This window comes from Typha angustifolia, chromosome 12 (genome assembly GCF_048772165.1).
Source record: "Typha angustifolia cultivar Huaian chromosome 12, ASM4877216v1, whole genome shotgun sequence".
In the NCBI taxonomy this organism is placed as follows: Eukaryota; Viridiplantae; Streptophyta; class Magnoliopsida; order Poales; family Typhaceae; genus Typha; species Typha angustifolia.
Window position 1 is genome coordinate 1,652,290 of NC_133250.1, and position 21,226 is coordinate 1,673,515.

The 21,226-nt window shown below is 35.0% G+C and overlaps 3 protein-coding genes across 4 annotated transcripts; 1 reads left to right on the forward strand and 2 right to left on the reverse strand.

Moving 5' to 3' along the window:
• The first annotated feature begins 145 nt into the window (after positions 1-145).
• Positions 146-18,489, forward strand: LOC140771783 (leucine-rich repeat receptor protein kinase HPCA1-like). Of its 2 annotated transcripts, XR_012106217.1 has the most exons (22): positions 146-379; positions 684-804; positions 913-984; positions 1,190-1,264; positions 1,363-1,434; positions 1,923-2,084; positions 2,174-2,248; positions 2,339-2,410; positions 2,490-2,561; positions 2,689-2,757; positions 2,946-3,020; positions 3,700-3,771; positions 4,350-4,481; positions 5,557-6,041; positions 6,137-6,292; positions 6,374-6,510; positions 7,748-7,967; positions 8,577-8,812; positions 8,927-9,396; positions 10,633-10,781; positions 11,600-11,697; positions 18,350-18,489. XR_012106217.1 is itself a non-coding variant. In XM_073113480.1 (20 exons), exons 1-20 carry the CDS (start codon positions 271-273, stop codon positions 10,634-10,636), a joined length of 2,886 nt encoding a protein of 961 aa, XP_072969581.1. In that variant the 5' UTR covers positions 146-270; the 3' UTR covers positions 10,637-10,933. The 2 variants fall into 2 exon arrangements, 1 of the variants encoding a protein (XP_072969581.1); XM_073113480.1 differs by lacking the exons at positions 11,600-11,697; positions 18,350-18,489 and having other exon boundaries at positions 10,633-10,933.
• Positions 11,846-13,923, reverse strand: LOC140771784 (probable methyltransferase At1g29790). The gene is made up of 2 exons (XM_073113481.1): positions 12,928-13,923; positions 11,846-12,504 (listed from the first exon to the last, which is right to left on the reverse strand). The coding sequence occupies exons 1-2, from the start codon at positions 13,742-13,744 to the stop codon at positions 12,005-12,007; spliced, it is 1,317 nt and encodes a 438-aa protein (XP_072969582.1). The 5' UTR covers positions 13,745-13,923; the 3' UTR covers positions 11,846-12,004.
• LOC140771785 (uncharacterized) lies at positions 18,222-21,200 on the reverse strand. Its single transcript, XM_073113482.1, has 5 exons — positions 19,786-21,200; positions 19,445-19,697; positions 19,103-19,261; positions 18,879-19,025; positions 18,222-18,458 (listed from the first exon to the last, which is right to left on the reverse strand). The coding sequence occupies exons 1-5, from the start codon at positions 19,830-19,832 to the stop codon at positions 18,339-18,341; spliced, it is 726 nt and encodes a 241-aa protein (XP_072969583.1). The 5' UTR covers positions 19,833-21,200; the 3' UTR covers positions 18,222-18,338.
• Positions 21,201-21,226: the final 26 nt, after the last annotated feature.

A 21,226-nucleotide genomic window follows, 5' to 3' on the forward strand; every position in this document is an offset into this window, starting at 1 on the left:
TCCAACTTGGGCGACTTATCTCCAGGCTATATTAAATGCTTATTTACCAAAGAGTTGGTCACGAGTCAGATGAATAAATCGATCGAAGTCATTCATAAATACCATATATTAAGCCACCCATCTGTTGACAAGTTCTTGAAAGAAGACATGCATGATTGGTTCCCTTGTGGGCATTGTCTTATATCAAAGATTTTGCCAGACTTGGTCATTTGGGCATGATAGAGATGAGAAGTTGAAGATATTTGGAGCTCTTGAGAGTTTCTGGGAGTGATGGAAGTGCCAAAAAGCTGGAGATCACCTAGCCCAGGGTGTTGGGTCTTCTTGCTCAGTATACTCATCCAAGTTTTGATTACATTGGCTGATACAAACCCTACAGATGGTATGTTTGATTTGTTTGTTTCATGTCTATACTTGTAGTTTGTGGTGTGCCATTTTGTGTCAGGTAGACTGACTGACGCAGGCATTAAATCAAGCACCAGGTGCTCATCTCTACATCGAGAGTGGTTGCAGGGTCACCAAGTTTCAAACTAAATTCAGGGTAGATATAGGATTTAGATTAGCAGGCGTTGGTTGTAGAAGGCCACAATCATAATTTATTTTATCTTTGTTTCTATGAAACAATTCCTGTGCTTATCAATCAAATATCCTCATCATCTCTGACATGTCTTGTTTTTCCTGTGTAGCTGCATCTCTGAATGCTCTAGCCAGTCTATGGAAGAACAAACCATCCAATTGGTATGGTTCGGATCCTTGTGGAAGCCAGTGGGTTGGAATCAGATGCACCAATTCGCGTGTGGTTTCCATGTTAGCACCTAGAAAACTTCTAGTTTATACAAGTGCCTTTGCACGTTTTCTTAATTATTTTCACTGCATCTCTGTGAAACTATATTGATTACTATGTTTGCCTCTCAGAACATTATCAAGCTTGGGAATAAGTGGCACTCTTTCAGGAGACATTCAATCCCTAGTCGAGTTGCAGGCTATGTAAGTCCTTCATTAAAGAAAAAATAAATGTTCAGCACATCGTTTGTCTGTGTCAACTTTCAAGATCTTACTACTTGAAAATTTTAGGCAGTGAGTTATTTATGTGCACAGTAAAGAATCATCCTGCACATAATTTCATACGTTGTCCGATTGTTGCCTCTAATGGATTTACTTCTTAATTTCTTATGATCTTACACATACACAGGGATTTATCTTACAACAAGGGCTTGACTGGAGCGATTCCTGCATCAATCGGGAAATTGACTAAACTTGCAAACTTGTAAGCAGCACCCATGTTGTTGCTAGTGATATTAATATGTAGTTGACTTCTGGCTAGTAGGCTCTGGAAGATGATTATGTTGACGTGTCTCTATCCAGGATTCTTGTTGGTTGCAGCTTTTCTGGGGAAATACCACCAGAGATAGGTTCTCTATCAAGGCTGGTCTTTCTGTAAGAATCCATAATTCCTTGATCTCTTATTCTCTTACTTGATTCACTTGCTGAATGTAGATTTTTTTTAAGTACTCAGGTTTGATGTGATTAAACAAGTATAGAATCAAAAGAATTGCATAGATCTTTTTGTCTGTCATCAGGAACTTGCAGCGTTAATCTTCTCTAGTTTAGTGTGTTTAGTGCAACTCCATTCAATTACAGTTTTATAGTTTGATTTACTATTTCAGGCTGTTTGATGTCTTAATATGAAGGAAATCAAAGTTGCCAAGCTTCTGTAAGCTACTTGGTTACTGCAATTTTCAGGGGAAAAAAAAAAAGAAATCTTTAAATAAGCTCTGTATTTTCTCCTTCTAGATTCAAGGGACCATCTATAAGGTTTATTTTGTCATGATATGATGTATGAATAGTATGCCCTTAATGCCTTTATAATATCATTAGCTTTTGATCCACCAAGTTGCTCATATACTCTGTCACATTTTCTTCAGATCTTTAAATTCTAATAGGTTTACTGGAAGCATACCTCCAACCATAGGCAATCTGTCAAAGCTTTATTGGCTGGATTTGGCTGACAACATGCTCACTGGATCAATCCCAGTTTCTAATGGCAATACTCCCGGCCTGGACATGTTGACCCGTACTAAGCACTTGTATGTTCTATTTTCTCTAATCTAGACTTTGTTAAAGACATATTTTTCCCGTGAAGCAAATTGTTTTAATCACATCAAATGGATTGCAGCCATTTTGGTGTGAATCAGCTGTCTGGTACTGTCCCAAGTAAACTTTTCAGCTCAGACATGCAACTGATACACTTGTAACCTTCTAAAACCCTTTGTTTTACTGCTTCTAGTATTCCTAGCTTCACTCTGAAGATGAGAAGAAATTAACTTCACTTGCTGTTCAGGCTACTTGATAATAATAATTTCTCAGGGAGCATCCCTGCTTCCCTTGGACTTATGACAACACTAGAGGTTCTGTAAGTATCTATGTGACTGTCTATGAATAAGGATTTGAGATCACTGAGCTACTGATTTCAATTGGATCTTATGTGGCAGACGCCTGGATAAGAACTCATTTACTGGGCCTGTTCCATCCAACCTTAACAACCTTACCAGTGTTGCAGAAATGTAAGTTATGTAGGTGTTCTTTATTTTGTTATACTTGTGGAACTCCATGTTAATGTGCTAGTTTGCATAAACTGTTACAAGTTAAACTTTTTGGTGCACTCAAAAGCTGAATAGTTTCTCATTCCAGGCATCTAGCCAACAACAAGCTGACAGGTCCCTTGCCAAATTTAACTGGAATGGATGCACTCAGTTTTGTGTAAGTAGCTAGAGTTTTCTGCAATTCTTGAAGTGGTCAAGATTTAAATCATGTATATTTCTCAAGATGCATCTGTGTCTAATACATGACTTTGTTATGCAGTATACTCTTAATCAACACAAATGAAGTGCTACAGAAAAAATATTTTTTATATTGGGTCTCATTTAATCGAAAAATTGTCTGTACAGGGACATGAGCAACAACTCCTTCAACGCATCAGACATTCCATCCTGGTTCTCAGCCTTGCCATCATTAACATCATTGTGAGTTGTAACACTCTTTCTCCCTCTCTCTTTCTATATCTTTCTCTACTCTACATCTTTATTGATTGTTATAGTTATTACTATGCTATTGTAATTATAACCATTATAGAGGGCATCTAGTGTGGCTGCAAGGGTTGCATCCTTTTCACTGAAGTGCCTATAGGATTGAGCCAAAGAAAACTTCTTTATCCTTCCTAAACCTTCACATTGATGGTAGCCTCATGCACTGGATGCTCTCATATATAAATATATATTATGTATAATAAATATATTTACACACGCATGCATTTATGATGTATGCATGTACAAATATAGCTATGTACACTACGTATATCACATGTATATATATATCCAACAATTAATATATGCCACACTATGTGGAAATGATTGAGGAAATTTTTATTTTTCGAAACTTTCATTTAGTAAATTGTAATATATATGCAAAACTACATATAACATAACACCAGAAGAGAGCATTGTATTGGCTCTCGAAACAACAAATACACCAGGGTTATCTATCTCAAGTGAAGCTCTATCTTAATGGCTTACATTTCAGCTGGAACAGAATCAAGTGGAGATCCTCCGATACAAAGCTTTTATGATTTCTTGTAACCTGTAATTCTTTTTAAATGAAGAAGAAACTAGAGTGAGTGTATCTTGTTTCCCTTGTTAACTGCAGATATCTGGAATACCTAAACATTGGAGGGCAGCTGCCAAGGACTCTGTTTAGCTTTTCACCTGTACAGACTTTGTGAGTGTTATCCATACATGAAATTTCTATTTGCTTATCAATAGTCCTGCAATCTCACAGAAATAGTGGACAACTTCCTTTAATATATTTTTTTTCTTTTTGTAGCAAATAACCACTTTCCTTTTTCAGATTTACGAGTTATGACTCAACTCCTCATTCTTTGTATATGTTTGCGAATAACCACTCATGTTAGCTCATTCTAAGCATAATCTTTGTTCTTTTTTTTTTTTTGTTGAAAACTACCCTTTTTCAAACCTAGCAAATAGACCTCCATTTTGTCAAACAAACAAATATATATATATATATATATATATATTCTGATTATATATGCACAGAGGTGAGTTTTGCAAGTATACCCATGAAGGTGGAGTCCAATTGCAAATATCTAGTAGGAAGGGAATTTTTCATAATAAATCCAAAAAAAAAGGTGGTTATTTGCACTGAATTCTTTTGAACTTCAAAGTAATGTTCACTTTCCAACTTATAAGGTGACGTGAAAACTAGTACTTTACTACTCTTTTTTCCCAATTCAACTTCCAAGTATTTTTGAAGCTAATATTATGAACTATTTGATGCAGGAGGCTGAGGAACAACAACTTTAATGGCACTCTGGACATTGGATCAGACTACAGCAATCAGCTTGAACTCATTGATCTGCGGAACAATCAGATTGAGATAATACCACTAGGAGGATTCGACGGAGAAATTTTGTAAGGAACCATTGAGATCTTCCTCTCTAAGGCCCTGAATTACTAAATGATCTAAACTAAATGCATTGTTCTTTACTGTCAGTTCCCACTATAATTTATTTGATATATCATTCACATTGAAGAACTTACTACAATCATTTCTAGAAGAAGTTAGGTTTTTCATTGCCACTGAAAATCTTTTCAAATATTATAATTGCCGGTGAATTCTTTAAATTGACATAATTATATTGGAATCATTAGGCTCATTCATAATTATCATTATGGTAACTTAAAAGTAGTATCAACAAAAGATTTAATGACTAATAAAAATATATTTAATGATTAAAATACATTCTTTTTTATAAACTATATTTATAACATTAGTAAAAAAGAATGGTTTTTTTTTGCATGTATACCCTTAAAAATCCCTTATTTGCTTATATGCCCCTCTAAAGTTGGTATTTATATATATACTGCTCAAAACATATGTTATTTGTATAGATACCTTTCTTGTTACTTTCAAGAAGTCTCAATAATTTAATAGGAAAAGGATAAAAATACCCTTAACTAAGAGAATATATGAAAACTAGAATAAATATATTTTTGTATTTTTATATTTAAATTGTTCAAATTTTAACTATTAGTCAATTCCAACGGATATTCATGCAAAAAACAAGTGTTTTAAAGGATATACATACAAAAACCATCTGCTTTGAGGGGTATACATGTAAATAACAACTTTATAGGGTGTACAAGCAAATAAGAGATTTTCAATGGTATATATGCAAAAAAAAAAAAAAATCTTCATTTTGCTAATTTGATAGAAAAATTGTCAAGATTAGGATCCTATGATATTGGACAGTGTTAGGTATTTTTCACGTATGCCCTTTTACAATCTTAGTCAAGTTTTAACTGTGGCAAGTAATATTTAACTGATGGATGACAATTTGAAAATTTACAATAATTGCAATGGTGATTATCATTTTTGAGATTATAGGTGACAATTATAATGTTTGAAATTGCATCACTACATGTACCACTATGAGTCTTATTTCTTAAATGTTGAATTTGCTTTCTTCTCTTATTTTAATGGCAGACTTGTGGGAAATCCAGTTTGTAATGGAGCAGAAGCAAGTGGTCTCCAATACTGCAAAACTTCACAACAATCTAATGCTTCCTCATATTCTACTCCTCCAAACTGTCTGCCATTTCCTTGTCCTTCAAATCAGGATCTCAGTCCCAATTGCATTTGTTCATTTCCATATGTAGGGACTCTATTTTTCAGATCTCCTTCCTTTTCAAACCTTGGAAACACCACATACTATATTACCTTGGAACAGCTACTCAAAAAGTCATTTCTAGACCATCAGCTTCCTGTGGACTCTATTTCTCTTCATAACCCATTTGTGAATCCGAGCAACAATTTGGAAATAAGTTTACAAATATTTCCAAGTGGAAAGATTCGTTTTGATGAAGTAGATATTTCTGGTCTTGGTTTTATACTCAGTAATCAAACTTTCAAACCTCCACCAATTTATGGCCCTTACTATTTTGTTGGGCAACAATACAGTGATTTCACTGGTAAAGTTATATAAAACCTTATTAGACGTGGATATGTTATTCAGAGCATAATAAGTAGAATTGTCTTTGTAACTTATTTTACTGTTTGCTTCCAGTTGAGTCACCAGCTCCAAAATCAAAAACCTTGCCTGTTATCATTGGAGCAGCAGCTGGTGCAGTGGCTCTTGCGTTGATACTGATTGGCCTCTTTGTTTTTGTTATTAAGCGAAGGAGAAAATCTAAAAAGACTGAAGAGAAAAGCCAGTCTTTCGGTAACATATCAATGAATTAATATGGACTTTCACCTTTAGTGTTTTTATCTAGCTTGCTCACTCAAATATATTCATCTCTAGGTTCATGGGACCCCACAAAAAGCAGCAGCAGCATCCCACAATTAAAAGGAGCAAGATTGTTTTCTTTTGAAGAACTAAAGAAGTGTACAAACAATTTCTCAGAAGCCAATGACATTGGAAATGGTGGTTATGGAAAGGTAATTCCTTCTTTCATGCCGTTATAATTGTATACATGATTGCGGCTGTTTCTTAACAATAAGATGGCATGGGAGGAATGGTGTGCGACTGTAGTTATGCTTTTATAACCATATGTCTAGGTATTAAAACTTTAAGATGGAAGAAGTAATCACAAGTACATCTCAAGGAAATAAAAGATGAGTATGGAAACAAGTTGACTCAAGGAGAATTGCTGGACCAGGAAGAGTGAAGATGTTTTGGTTTCCCAATAGTGTGCAGCCCATTCTATCATACATAGCTATTGTGGCTTCTCATGCGATGAAAAGACTGTAACCAACTCCAAGCTATAGAACACATTACTCGGTTTGTTAAAGATCATAAATGACTTTATGTAAGCTGATACCAAATCCGATCCATTGCATGTTACCTTCCTGGAGTTGTCACACCTTTAGTATGTTTGAGTACATGTACAAGAAGAATGTCAGTAAAATATTGTGACCTTTATTACTTTATAGAATAGCAAAATTAAAAGAATGTGATGAAGCAAGATAGTGTACTCCAAATTAGAAGTATCCTTGAGAACTAAAGATAATGTGGATCACAAGTTTTTCATATGAGTATGCTTTTGCTTTCCTTGTGCATTTCAGATTCAAAGCTGCATGTATTTAACAGCAACCACCAAAATACCCTCCTTTATACCTAAAAAATTTATGATCTATTAAAACTTAAGAGTGTTTAGCAAGAACAATCCTCCTTAAATAGTTAAAACTTCACACTATTTATTCGAAGGGCATTACTAGGGTTATTAGCCCTATCACTTGAAAACTGGACCTGATTATACCAGTACTATTTAGATTGAGCTCAGTTCCACCTCAACTGCTCTGATAATGACCTGATTTGACTTGATTAAATAGATAAATGTATAGATACTATGTGATTTATTATAAGTTAATTTATAAATTGTGTCAGCTTCCAGGGGTTTGGATTCAATTTTTGGATTGCAACTGCGCTGATTCATTTTATTTTTTCGGTCAGGTTTGAAAAGAAGTTTCTGATGCATTTTAGTTGTTTTTTCCGTTATTAGCGTTAAAGACATGATATATATTGTTAGTCAGTTATCTAACAACTTAAGCTTTTGGGTTAACTGGTTATCTGACAATTAATAGTTTTGTAATGGAATATACAAACTTAGAAGAATCAGTTTCCACTGGAACATGATCTCCATGTATGGTGATAATAATGAGGTTATATTTATAGGTCTATAAAGGAGTACTCGCCAATGGCCAACTAGTTGCTGTCAAAAGAGCTCAGCAGGGCTCTATGCAAGGAGAGCATGAATTCAGAACTGAGATTGAGTTGCTTTCGAGGGTCCACCATAAGAACCTTGTTGGTCTTGTTGGTTTCTGCTTTGATCAAGGTGAACAAATGCTGGTCTATGAGTATGTTCCTAATGGCACATTGAAAGAAAGTCTATCAGGTATTCTTAACTCATCCTTGCGATTTTCTAATATAACAAAAAAATTTGGATGCAAAATTTTAAAAAAAAAATGTTCCTAAATTTAAGGTGCATCTCTGTGGAATAAAATCACATATATCAAAATATAATCTTGTGTTTCTTACATATCTTTTCTATCATCTTTTTAATGTTTACTTGAAGCCATGTAACTCCAAAAAAGAAAACTGAATTCGTGAAAACATAAGCTTCACAAGGACTTATATTGACTTCTATTTCTCAGTATCCATAATGTTGTCCTCTCCAGACACATTAAGTTTCTTGTACTTGTGCTGCAAGCCTGCAATTTGTTATAGAACAAGGCAATTCATGGCCACCTATATTTTGCAAGAGATAGAAACTTGGTATCTGATTTTGCCAAAGTTATCTTTTAATCTTGTTGACTTTTAAGAGACTTGTCAGCATGGAAATAATAAAAAATGAATACAAACAGGAGCTTAAACATATTCATATTCAGATCAGTCGTTAGATCATGTGTAACAATAGTTTATTACCTCAAGAATAAAAAATATTTGGTGCATGTACTTCATATGTTAGTCAGTCAGGACTTATCTGCCGACCTATTTTCTGCAGGAAAATCTGGAGTACGCTTAGATTGGAGGAGAAGACTTCGAGTTGCCCTTGGTACAGCTAGAGGTCTATCTTATTTGCACGAGCTTGCAAATCCTCCCATCATTCACAGAGACATCAAATCAAGTAATATTCTCTTGGATGACCATCTGAATGCAAGAGTCTCTGATTTTGGACTCTCTAAGCTACTGGGAGACGATGGGAAGGATCACATCACCACTCAAGTTAAAGGGACAATGGTTAGTGCTGTTGAATATATATTTTACTATAATAAGTCCATATCATCTGTAGACACATAAAATACTAAGATTAGTTATACAATTTTAATGTTAGTGCATGCTCTTGTGGTACAGGGATACTTAGATCCTGAATATTATATGACTCAACAGTTGACTGAGAAAAGTGACGTGTACAGCTTTGGTGTTTTGTTACTGGAGATAATTACTGCAAAAAAACCATTAGAGAGAGGGCGTTACATTGTAAGAGAGATTAAGGTCATGATGGACAGGTCCAAGGATTTGTATGGCTTACATGAGCTTCTTGATCCAGCACTTGGGTTGGGCACTGCAATAGGTGGATTTGAGAGATTTGTGGACTTGGCATTGAAGTGTGTGGAAGAATCAGGAATTGACCGGCCTACCATGAGTGAGGCAATCAATGAGATTGAGAGAATTATGCAGTTGGCTGGAATGAATCCAAATGCTGATTCCGCATCTACATCATTAAGCTATGTGGGGAGTAGGAGCCCTGTTCATCATCCGTATAACAATGAAGCCTCATTTGACTACAGCGGGGGAGTGCCTTCTTCCAGACTAGAACCAAAGTGAGTTCTTGTGGTCTGTTTCTTCCACGTCCTCAATACTTGATTCTTTTAATTTGATTTCTTTATTGATATAAGTTTCGTAGAGGACTTGTCTTATCTCTTGATGTGTGAACTAATATATAATCGCAAAGTGGTTCATTTACATGTTACACTTTTGGGTAATTTTCCTACATAATCTTATTGCTATAGTTTGAGTACTTCTTTTCTGAATCGGCATCATTTAGCCTCGTTCCTTTAGAATTAACTTTTTTCTTATTTCGGAATACTACTCTTTATTCTATAATAACGGCTAAACATTATAATAGCTATATTCTAAAAAATAAACATTATTTATTAAAACTATATTTTAGACTACACACTAACTCAATTACTAATTTATCCTTGATATTCATCCCATCAACCTACTTTATATCAAATCAAAAAGTATATATATTAATTTCATAAAAAAGAAATCATATTTTCTTATTTTTTCTCTACTTTATATCACATCAAAAATAATTATTACACACTCATTTTAGAATACAAGTAAACATAAGTATTCGTAGAATAGAGAACTCATTTTGGGAATAATAAAAAAGAGTACCTATTACTCTTTAAACAAGGCCTTATATTTTATTATAATTTAGCCACTTCTTACTGCACACCATACTAATGTAGAGTCCCTTTTCCTCCCTATTTTGATTAAAATCAGGTACTCTGTCCTCTCGAATCTTCAAAATTTTAGGCCTGTACTTTCTACGTCATCTTCTCTTTATATATCAAAACAAAATTATTACTTTTCTTATTCTTTCCCTAGGAATTGTCTTACTTATAGAATTCTGTACGAGATGTACTACTGTAGATCATAAACATGCATATTTCACAATCTAGGAATGAGCTAGCTCAAATAACAAGCAACTAGTATGGATGGCACAAAAGCCATTCTAACATATTCAGCAATATTATTATCTTTTTTCCCTCTCAGTTGATTTAGTCATTTTCTGGCAGCACTTTGATGCAAATTTCGCCTATTGATGTTCTAAACTGAGCATGATTCTTGAAGGATTCAAATGGAGGAAACAAGTCTCGAAATGTTACTGTATACATAGTTACATACAACAGTATATATGCGATTCTTCTTGTTGTGCATTTCATATTTGTATCTTTAGACTAGATGTACATGATTTATGTATCTGGCTGGACCACTTGCACCTACATTTTTGTATATTTATTTCAGTCATATTGGGTTATGTGCAGGTGAGAAGTGATCAAAATATCAAATTAAAGAACATATGATTCATCTCAGCAATTCCGTGGACTATATTTGCTTGCTTACTTGATTTCGTCTGTTGAGACACCAGGCTATTAGATATGCATTTGAGAGGACACTGCTGCCTGGAGTTTGTGTGAGGGTTTTGTCAAATGACTTTGTTGTACATGCAAATATGCAGTTCTTGTTACTATCTTCACTTAATCAACTTATATGACATGTTTAGATGGATTTTACTTGTAATTTTAATATAACATCAAATAAGTTTGCCAAGCTTTTTAGTGGATCTTTTGAGTTCAAGTGAAGCCATGTTTTCTCTCATTTCTTTGGTTTTTAATGTGCATGAACTTTTTTGATGTCTGTGCTTGCATGTTTTATCAGTTAACTATATATCGGGTTACATAACCTCTGTTATCAACATTCATTATCGATACATTAGATAAAGTAGTTATTCTCAAATCTTAAGTTAGTCTGATGCTTTATCAATTTTCAACTAGTGAGGAAGCAGAGGAAAACAGTGAAATTTGGACAAAAGATAGGGATCAGAAGTCCATTTAGAGGATTTGATCTTACAAGACTGGTGCAGGAAATTACTCTAAGTTCATCTGCCTCAAATATTATCTCTTTTGGTTCATCCAAATGAATGTAGATGGTTCTCTCCTGAAGTTTCTGAAGATCCAAATATTAGGTTTAGGTACCTGTAACTATGCCATTTAGTGATAAAATGATTGCAGATCTTGTAATTCATATATCCATTTTATTTCAAATTGCTAATGATCAGCTGAAGCAAATTCAGCAAATTTAGACCTTGCTTTCTGCAAACAGGAACTTCGATTTCCTATCCATTACTGCATCTACTGAGTAGATTGTCATGCTGTAATACAACTTTGATAAAAGATTCTGTCTCAATATATTTTTCCAGTTCACATGTTTCTACTGTGAATCTGTTTGCAGGATCTGCATCGATTTCTGAAAACTCTGACGCAACTAGCAGTGATAGTTTCTTCTTTAATTTACACTGGTGGAGTGCTTCCTCCAAGGCTGGAACACAAGTGAGTACTATCATGAAACTTGCCTTTGAATTCTTTAGATACATTTACTTCTTGCTGTTTTAGCACTTGAACTTTCTCATCATCACCCTCTTCTATCAGTGAAGTTTGTTATACAAAAATAAGCAAAGAACTATGAGTAGAACATCTATCTCGATTTAAACAAACAATCTATTAATCATGGAATTATTCTTAAGAAAGCAGAGAGTACTGAAGTACTCCAAACAATTGCTACAGTCAACTCTAGCTACTAAAATGCATCAAATTACATCTCTTTGTAGCCAATTCATTGGATCCTCTTCTAACTCATCTAAGACATGGGCTTCTCCAGAAGAGCAGAGAGATACCATTCATTCTTCTCAATTCCCCTATCCAGTTTCCTCCCTGCTGTCCATCTTAGCTTCTTAAATCCAATCCTATCAAATATAGGCACATATGTATTGTTCAGCTGCTCACCAACACAAAAGAAGTGATCAAGCCAAAACAAACCCCCAGGCCTCAACACCCTGTATATATCATACAATGCAAACTCCAGCATTATGTCAGGGATCCAATTGCTCAAGACATGCATGGAGTGAACTATGTCAAGGGTGTTGTCATAGAATGGCAGTCGGTGGGCGACGCTGATATGAACCGGCACGAGGCCCCTCGACGCAATGAAGCTGTTGAACGGACCGTCGAAGTTCATTGTGCTCGTGATGATTGTCACGTCGCGTTCTTTCATCCTTGCGGCGAATGTACCGCTGCCTCCACCTATGTCAAGACCGATACGGATGCTCCCCGGCTTAATCTTCAGAATGCTATCAATACCTGTTATAATATAAAAGATCAAAACTGCTGTTCTCTAATAACTTAAGCTTTTACAATAAAAGGTTAACATGAAATCATGTGACAAAGCAAAAAATTACTTATTATCACTAAAACTTCTTAAATCTTTTGAAATAATTGAGCCTTTCTGAAAATGCCCTTCAGTTATTAAGTCTAACTAGCCAATGATTAAAATAGAATAAGATCATTTTAACCTTGTATAAATAGTTTGACATAGTTCCAAACGATCTAGTAGTACGCGATATCACAATCGTCATTGAAATCATTGAGCAATTTAATTCTGATATTAAGATCCATCCTTTAAGAGTACTAATTCTTTCACTCTGGCTTTTATAACAAAGATTAAAACTATATCGTTATCGGAACAACTTCAAATTTTTAGAGAAGTTGATGACTTATCCATACCGTAGTCGAGGCCGCCATTGTCGACGAGCCACCGGGATTTCTCCCTTCCGTTGAGATCAAAGCAATCCTTGCAATCATAAGAACCTTTGGTTTTGCCTCTGTGAACTAAGCAAGTGTAGTTCTTGCAAGTGTAGGGCTCCCAAGTAATGCTAGTGTCCGCCGGCGTCTTCCAGAGGCTTCCGGGGAGCGGGTCGGGCTCGACGTAGCCGGCCGGCGACTTCGGGTGGCACCGCCGGCGAGGCAGCGGCTCGCAGCCCTTCAACATCAACTGCTGCGCGAACACTGCATCGTTGGGGCACTCCTTCCCGACTTCGTACGTCATGTACTGGATCACCTCTTCTTGGAAGTTCCGGCATGCAAATCCGAGCGGCGGGTACAGCTCGTCCGTCCCGAGGTTCGACGTGAACCCCAGCGGCAGCTTGTGTGGCCCGGCGGCGAGCTTCAGCTCGCCGAACAGCTCGTCGGGCCACCCGTTGAGCTCCTCAGAGGCGGCGCCGCCCTTGTCGCCCCGGAGGCGGCCGAGCTCCGTCAGCAGCGTCTCGAGGAGGCCGCTGGACGTCGAGCATCGGCGCTGGAGCTCCGCAAGCTGTACCTGGGTGGCGCCGAGCTTCGCCCGTGTAACGTTCAGGTCCCGGAGCAGGGCCTCGGAGTCCCAGAGGTGGATCCGAGGTGCATGCTCCGGCCACCTTACGTCCCCGGAGAAGAGATAAACTGAAAACAGATTGGATGCTATAACTAGTAACAAAATCTTCGCCTTGCTTCTCATGGAGCTAGATTGGCTACTAGATCTCCTTGGGTAGTCCTCCATGCCACCCATCTCTACTGCTCCAAACCTTCACTCTCGTAACACCACTACTTACAAGAAGAAACTCATTTCGATCTTAGATATACAAGAATCTCATATGGATTTCTATGGCTTGAAGGAGTAATCGATCACCTTCTATATATAGATATATGTATATATATAGATAACGTTCACATATGCCTAACTCGGCAAGTCCGGGAAGGTTGTCGAGTTTGGCATCTGTACGTGTTCAAAAGTCGGTCTCATGGCATTAAAAGAAAGTGGGGGAAAGTTTGGTGTGGAAGACTGCGACGATTACTCCGTTTGTTTAAGTCCTCGCCCACTGGAATCCGGCGTTGGATCCGTTGGATTAATGGCCTATTAGAAATATTTTTAAGACTAGGAGTTTTTACATTTAGACCCCTCCCCTCTCAAAATCCCTCATATGCCCCTCAGAATCCTTGGTTTTGTAACTCTCTCTTTGGATGGCTTTTAAATTTCTCGCTTTTATGGTTTAAATGATCTTTTAATTGTTTTTTTTATAAGAAATAAACATGAGTCCTTAATTATAATAAACTTTTTTTTAATTTAATATGAGTACCTCTGAAAGCAAATTAACTACTAAATTTTGTTAATTTAATAATAATTAAAGGAATAATTCTCTGTAGACATTCATCTCGGTTAAATGTTTTGAGACCGACTCTAAACAGCTAATTCAACTCCTAGCTAGCTAAGGGTGACGGTAATCATTTTGTACAAAATATCATCAAAGATATTCAACACCTAACGTTTAATCATACTTATAGAGAGACCAACTCTGCTGCCAACTGGTCAGCAAACCAGTTTAGGTTAACTTAAATTTGCCCTTTCTTTGGGATGGCTCAGGTATGCCTGAGCTGACCTTTATTTTATGTTCGGACGCCAATGGCCACTCATTGTAGAGGAAGTGGTTTGTAATTTTTTGAGGCATCTTGCCGTTTTTTAATGCAATTTTAATTAACAAATAAAAATTGTCTCTTTGACTTTTTATGTGTGAAAAATACTAAAATTTTAAATTATAGAAACAATGAGTTTTGAAGTAATAAGGAGCTTTTTTAGGGGTATATACGTAAAAGCACGTTATGTGTATTATTGTAGTTTGGCGTGCAAGGGATTGATGGTACTGAGTGTTGACTTGGGTTTGAGACAAAGTAAACATGTGAGGTGGAGATCTATGGCTTTAAAAATAAATAAATAAATAAATAAAAATAACTCTTATGAGCAGAAAGAATGGTTGGTTGACTTAAGAATTAATCAATGGGGTTGGCTTAGATCTTGGAGAATATAAAAGTGTGGGAATTGTTTGATTATTTGGTACATCTGGGGTGAAATTTCCTCTTAAACATTAGGATAGAAATAGTTTTCTGAGAATAAAAGTCTAAGAAAAAAGAAAGTTTAGGGTGTGAAATGTAAATTTATCATTTATTTTAAAAGAAAATGTTTATCTAATGTCAATGGTTCAAAACTATTGTTTTAAGAGTTTTGAGGAGGGTTGAGAAGTTTTCATTGGATTTTTCTATTTCAACATAAGTTTTTCTAGTTTAGTCCTTATTTTTTATGCATTTATTTTTTAAGTCATTTTTATTTTATTTTCTAAGTAGTTAGATTATCTATCATAAGTAGCTGAAACCTCCACTTTTATCTGCATATTTAATTTCATGCCTTATTTTTTTTTAGTTTAATTGAGATATATTGGTTTAAATATACTTTGATCTAAGTAGTAATAAGGATGCCAAGATTATTTATGAATTAATATAAAATATAATTAAAAAGAGTACAGTATTTTCTACAAATTATAAAATATGCAAAAGATTAATGGAAGCATAATGTTCCCAATTCCTAACCAATCCCCAAATTGCTCAAATCGGTAAATTTAAATTTATTTTGGAGTTAAATATCAATCTAATAGCACGTTTTCAATTAAATTAAAATTATTTTTAAAAAATTTGTATATAACACCCTACTTTATACGGTAATTATGGTTTACATCTTATATTTTTTCTTATTTGTAAATCGAATAATCTAATATAACGAATATGTGAAAAATATATCTTGGGTCCGTTAAGTAGAAATATTTTATTTTTAAAATAATTAAAATATCCTTATTTTAAAAAATAACTAAAATATCGTTAGTATGACTTGATCGGGAGTATTTTTATAATTTTTTTTAGTTTAGTTAACTTAACTAAGAGATTTAGTTAAGTTTAACTAACTGATCTAACGACAGAATATTTTATATATATATTTATTAATTCATATAGTTTAATTAATAAATAGTAAAAATATAGGACATAAACCATAATTTTATCAAAATATATATTGAGCATTAAATAGCTAGCAAAGTCTTCTCCTCTCTCTTTCTCTTATTGTAGTCAAAGCTGAACCAAACCTTATCAGCAATTGTGCCTAACCTGCAGTGCTTTGTTTGGATGTTCAAGGATTGGTTTTGAATCTTTTTGACCATTTCCAATAGTCAACCATGTCTCTTTCATAGCAAAACAAGAGCAGACTAAATTTCTAAGAAGTCCACCAAACTCCTCTCTCATACCAAATTCAGGGGTCAACTAAATTTCTAATAACTTCACCAAACTCTTCTCTCTCTCTCTCTCTCTCCCTCCCACATTCCTTCTTTCTAGCCTGTTTAGAGATTTAGTTCTTGACATAATTGCTACTATTTTCTTTAAGATATTATAATTAGCACTGAAATCTTATAACTCTTTCAAAATTGTCATCCAGGTTAGGTTTTGAGGAAATATTTGTAGAAAATTCTTAATGGGTATTTGTTAAAGTGATCAAATACATATAAATCACCAAAAGTGTTATCTTTTATTAATCTAAATTCATTTTAAACTGTGATTAGTTAGGTTTAATAGATATTATGATATGTTTGAAAGGGGTCAATGATTTAAAAATCCCTAGATACTTTTTCTTTGGGTTCTCTTCCACAATTGCCACCTAAAAGTTTTTATACTGTAATAATTAGCATTATGGTTAGATTTTGACAGATGATTCATATAGTATTCCCTAATAGATGGTTATTGAAGTTAACATATTCATATAAATGACTAAAATACTCTTCTTTCTTTCAAGTTTAAACTCTAAATACTTAGACATATTTCCTTACAAAAAGTATGATACTAATCTAAGTTTACTTTCAACTTTGATTAGTTATATTTAACTAATGTAATGATATTTCTCAAAGAGCTTAAAATTTTCGACGGCGATTATGATATCCTAAAGAATGTAGTGGCAATTATATAAATATTATTTTTTTAAAATTTTTTTATATGATTTCTTTTGCATATCCAATTTCTTTTTTTTTTCTATACAAATATACTTAAAAGAAAGTTAATCTGCAAATATACCAAAAGATTGGATTTTGCTTAAGAAGATGCTTTACTTAGACAAAAGAAGATTAATGAAGCTAATACCACTATTGTAGAGAGCTAATAGTTTTATTAGCTCCTCACATGTGGAGTTAGTTCCCTTTGTCTTTCATTTAGACTACTACTAATACTTTTATTACTACCACCATTAAGACTCTTGTCTGCTTGGGATCTACTCAAGACTCAAGAGGTCAAATAGAATGAGACATTTCCCACTTCCCCACTTCCCCACTTCCCACTTGTATTCTTTATTCAAACTTCAAAAGTTGGCAGATTCAAATGCCTTCCTAACTTTGGCCTATATTGGAAGGAAACAAAATAAATGACAAAGATCAAATATATAAAGCCATAGTTTTTCTTTTTTCCTTTTGGATTCTTTGCATTGATATCCAATAGTTAGGCATACCCTCTTCAGCTGCATTGCAAAGAGCTCTGTGATGGTAATTGGTAAAATTTTCAGATCTGTTGACTAAAATAAAGTTTTTATTAATTACCTCCCCGGGCCTGACTAGATTATCTAGATTATCTGTACCAAGTGAAACAGTTTGACATCTGATATGACAGAGATAAAATAATAAATCTGACTCCTTATCATTACTGGTAGAGGTGCTCTTCCTCGATATTCACATATTATTCTCATGTTTGATTTTCTTGCAAATCTTGCTTCATTTGTATATTTGCATTTTGTAACTCAATATTTGTATATAAATGCTTCGAAAAAAACCACTTGCTCTTGATATTCTCATTTTTTTTTCACAAAAACATTCTTGGGGAATTTTTAGTTAAAAAATAATAAATTTCATTTTCTTGCTATTTTCAATAATGCTTATCTTCCTTATAATTTTTTTTTAAAAAAAAAGAAGAAAAAAGAAAAAAAAGACAACCTGACATAGTGAGATCAGAGTCAGGCCCATAAAAGGTGTAACGAGTCCATGATCTATAAGATAAGATAAAACTTTTGGCTTGTTTTATATAAATTCCTTCACCTATATTTAATCCTAGTTATATTGTGATTTGAGATACCATTAGGATCATACCTGGATTTCTCTGCAACCAAGAGAAGAGTATGAATCATGAAACCAAGGGGGGGAGGGGAGGGGAGGGGAGGGGAAGGGAAGGGAGGTTATCTCCAATGTGATAATATGTGTATAAAGTACTTGATATATAAGCTTTTATCTTGATTTCTTTCCACAATTATGTGCTCATCTTGCAGAATTCATTGGACAACTCTGTGCCAATTTTTTCAAGTTTTCAATGATCATGACCAGCTTCGTGTTGAGCCGATTAACAAAGCATTTTGGCAACCATCCTGCTGGATCCAACTGTGATACAAAAATGTAGAAAAAGAATGATGAGCCAATTTAACACTTCAAAACTTAGGCAAGCAATGAAGTCCATCCACAGATGTTATGTCACAATATCAAAATATTCTTTTCCATCTTGTTAATTGATATAAGAAAGGAGCATTTTGCAATACAAGAAAGATTGTTATATGATAATCCTATTTTTTAGTTCATTTTTTCATATTGTAAAGTAAACTGCAAAACTTCAATGAGTTTTTTGTTATGGTGTTAGATCTTAGACAGTATTTTTGCACATTCTAATCATAATAATATTTGTTACTTCTAATATCATGTTATTATTATTATTATTATTATTATTATTTTGACATGGTGTATGGCGATTATTTACTATGGGTGAAACTAATAACAATCATTAAGCTGCCTAATCTAAGTGATTACCTGAACAACATAAGTGACCGTGCATGAATCATCCTCAAGCTTTTCAACTACCCATCCTGATTGCAGCAGTAGCCCCCTAATTGAGTTGCTCTTCTTAGGTAGCAATCCTGCAGCAATCTCCTTTGGTAGAGAAGCCACAGCAACCACCTGGAAGCCCACAGAAACTAATTAATATGCAAACTTTGCAGCATTGGCATTGGAAAGTCTTAGCTAAATTTGATTACCAGAGTTCCATCTTCCATTGTCTCCCTCCTCTCATATACTATGAACTCTCTTTTCTTGAAGAGTGGTTTGGAGGCATCACCAAATCTAAGGCCAATGATGCTTAGGTTGTCATTGAGGTCCTTTATGTATTTGGCTTCAACCAAGTCAGGATCCCATTGCTGGAAGATGACATTAAGTGGTTAGATTTATTCCACCAATAGGTAAGGAGAAAGGAAACAGATTTACAAGATAGAAGGGGGAAAGAGATGCCAACGGACATAAGACTTGAATGGCATGGAATTTCAACCTCTTCATTTTGATCATAGATTTAGCAAAGTAGTGCATAACAAAGAGTAGTTCACCTTAGCAGCATCAATGGCATTGGCAACAGCGATGAACTGCTTTGGTGAGACAGACCGGAGAACCCATCGGCTTCTGAACACATGAAGTGAGTCCAAGCATCGCTTTGATACCTCAACGCCATCCTGGAAAGCTAAAACCTTCCAACCTTCACTGCCTCCAGCAAGACTTGACTCTGACGCCGATAATAGCTCTTGTATGCAGCTTTCGCTTGCATAGGACACATATCTTCTCAGTGAGTCCTCACTGATAGACCTTTAAAAGCCAAAGAGTAGATATCCTTCAACTTAGATACTTCATATGACTACAGAAAATTTGATAGGAAAGAGTAGTAGAAAGTTACCAAGAGCGAGTACATGAAGTTTTAGCCTTAGTTGCAGCAGTACTCATTGTGTGATAGAGGTGTATGTGTATTGAGAATTGACTAAGACAACAAGCAATATATGAGGAGTTCAAGAGAGAAGAAAGGGTTGCAGTGATTGCAGCACATGCAGTGGGAAGGTGAAGCACATGGGTGTGGGTAAGTAATTGGAAGGAGAGGATGAGATGATAACTCAAGTGCAGAAATAAAATAAAATCATTGCAGAAAGGCACAAGCTTATAGTTTAATTCTGGTGCATGCCTCCATTGATGGAGTTAGCACCACTACCCATTTCAGAACAAGCATATGTCCTTTCTCACATGGTGGTAACCAGGACTCCACATCAGATGGGCCCAACTTGCTTAGGCCCATGAGTAGCTCTTCCCTGGCATTTTCTTTGTTGATTGTCTAATTCCATGGGATGCACCCCACACCTCCTTGTTTTAGTTTAAGAAGACAGATCTTCCTCATGGATTTTGTTTCCTGCTAGGTAGCCAGAATGTTGATACCAATCTTATTGCAATTAATTCAGATCAGTCACATAGAAAGAAAGAAACTATGAGTAACTAAGAAAAATTAAGGCATCACAGTTTGTTAGCTTATAGACCATGTTCAAACTCATGGCCTGTTGTATTGTTGTGAGAATCAGGTTGAATACAGCAGCGTTGTCCAGGCTGGTTCTGTAGTTTATGTAAATGGTTTGTGTCAGCAGTTTACTAGCAAACCAATTAAACAATAAGAGCAAGTCTAAACTTTTAAGTAAAAAAGCATTGAATCTTAAATACTGTAGAGAGACTGCATGCACTGCATCTTGGACAGACCAACCTGGCTCTAAGAAAGGAAAAGAGAAACCAAGTGGATTAGTTTACAAGCTAAATGTGATATGAGTGGATAAAGAACTTTCAGATAAAAAGGAAAAAAGAAAAAGCATCATATTATATTTAGGAATCTTGACAGATCATTAGAAAACAGTACTACTAAAAAAATCTCAACTAAGGGTAGAATAACCATTGGTGCTTGCATCATTAGAGTTCAGGAGGATGAACTGTCGCTATCATATGTGAGAGAAATGCTAGCTGTCTTTAGGACTGTCAATCTAGCTCGTAGTTTGCAAAAAAACTCGTGTGTGACTTAAAATTTTATTCAAGATCAACTCGCTCATTTAATAAATGCCAAACAAGAGCAAGGCTTAGCTTACTGGTTGATATATATATATATATAAATAAAACAATTGAAAGTTGATTACTATATATAAGTATTCTCACTATTGAATTGGGGTGTAACTATTGGAACTCTATCCATATGTTACGACTCGAAATCGAAATCATAACCGGTCATGCACCTCAATATGCTTGAGATACACGAAGTTTTACTAATACTTCTTAAGTGTACAATGGCAAGAATAAATAAACGAAGAGAATCT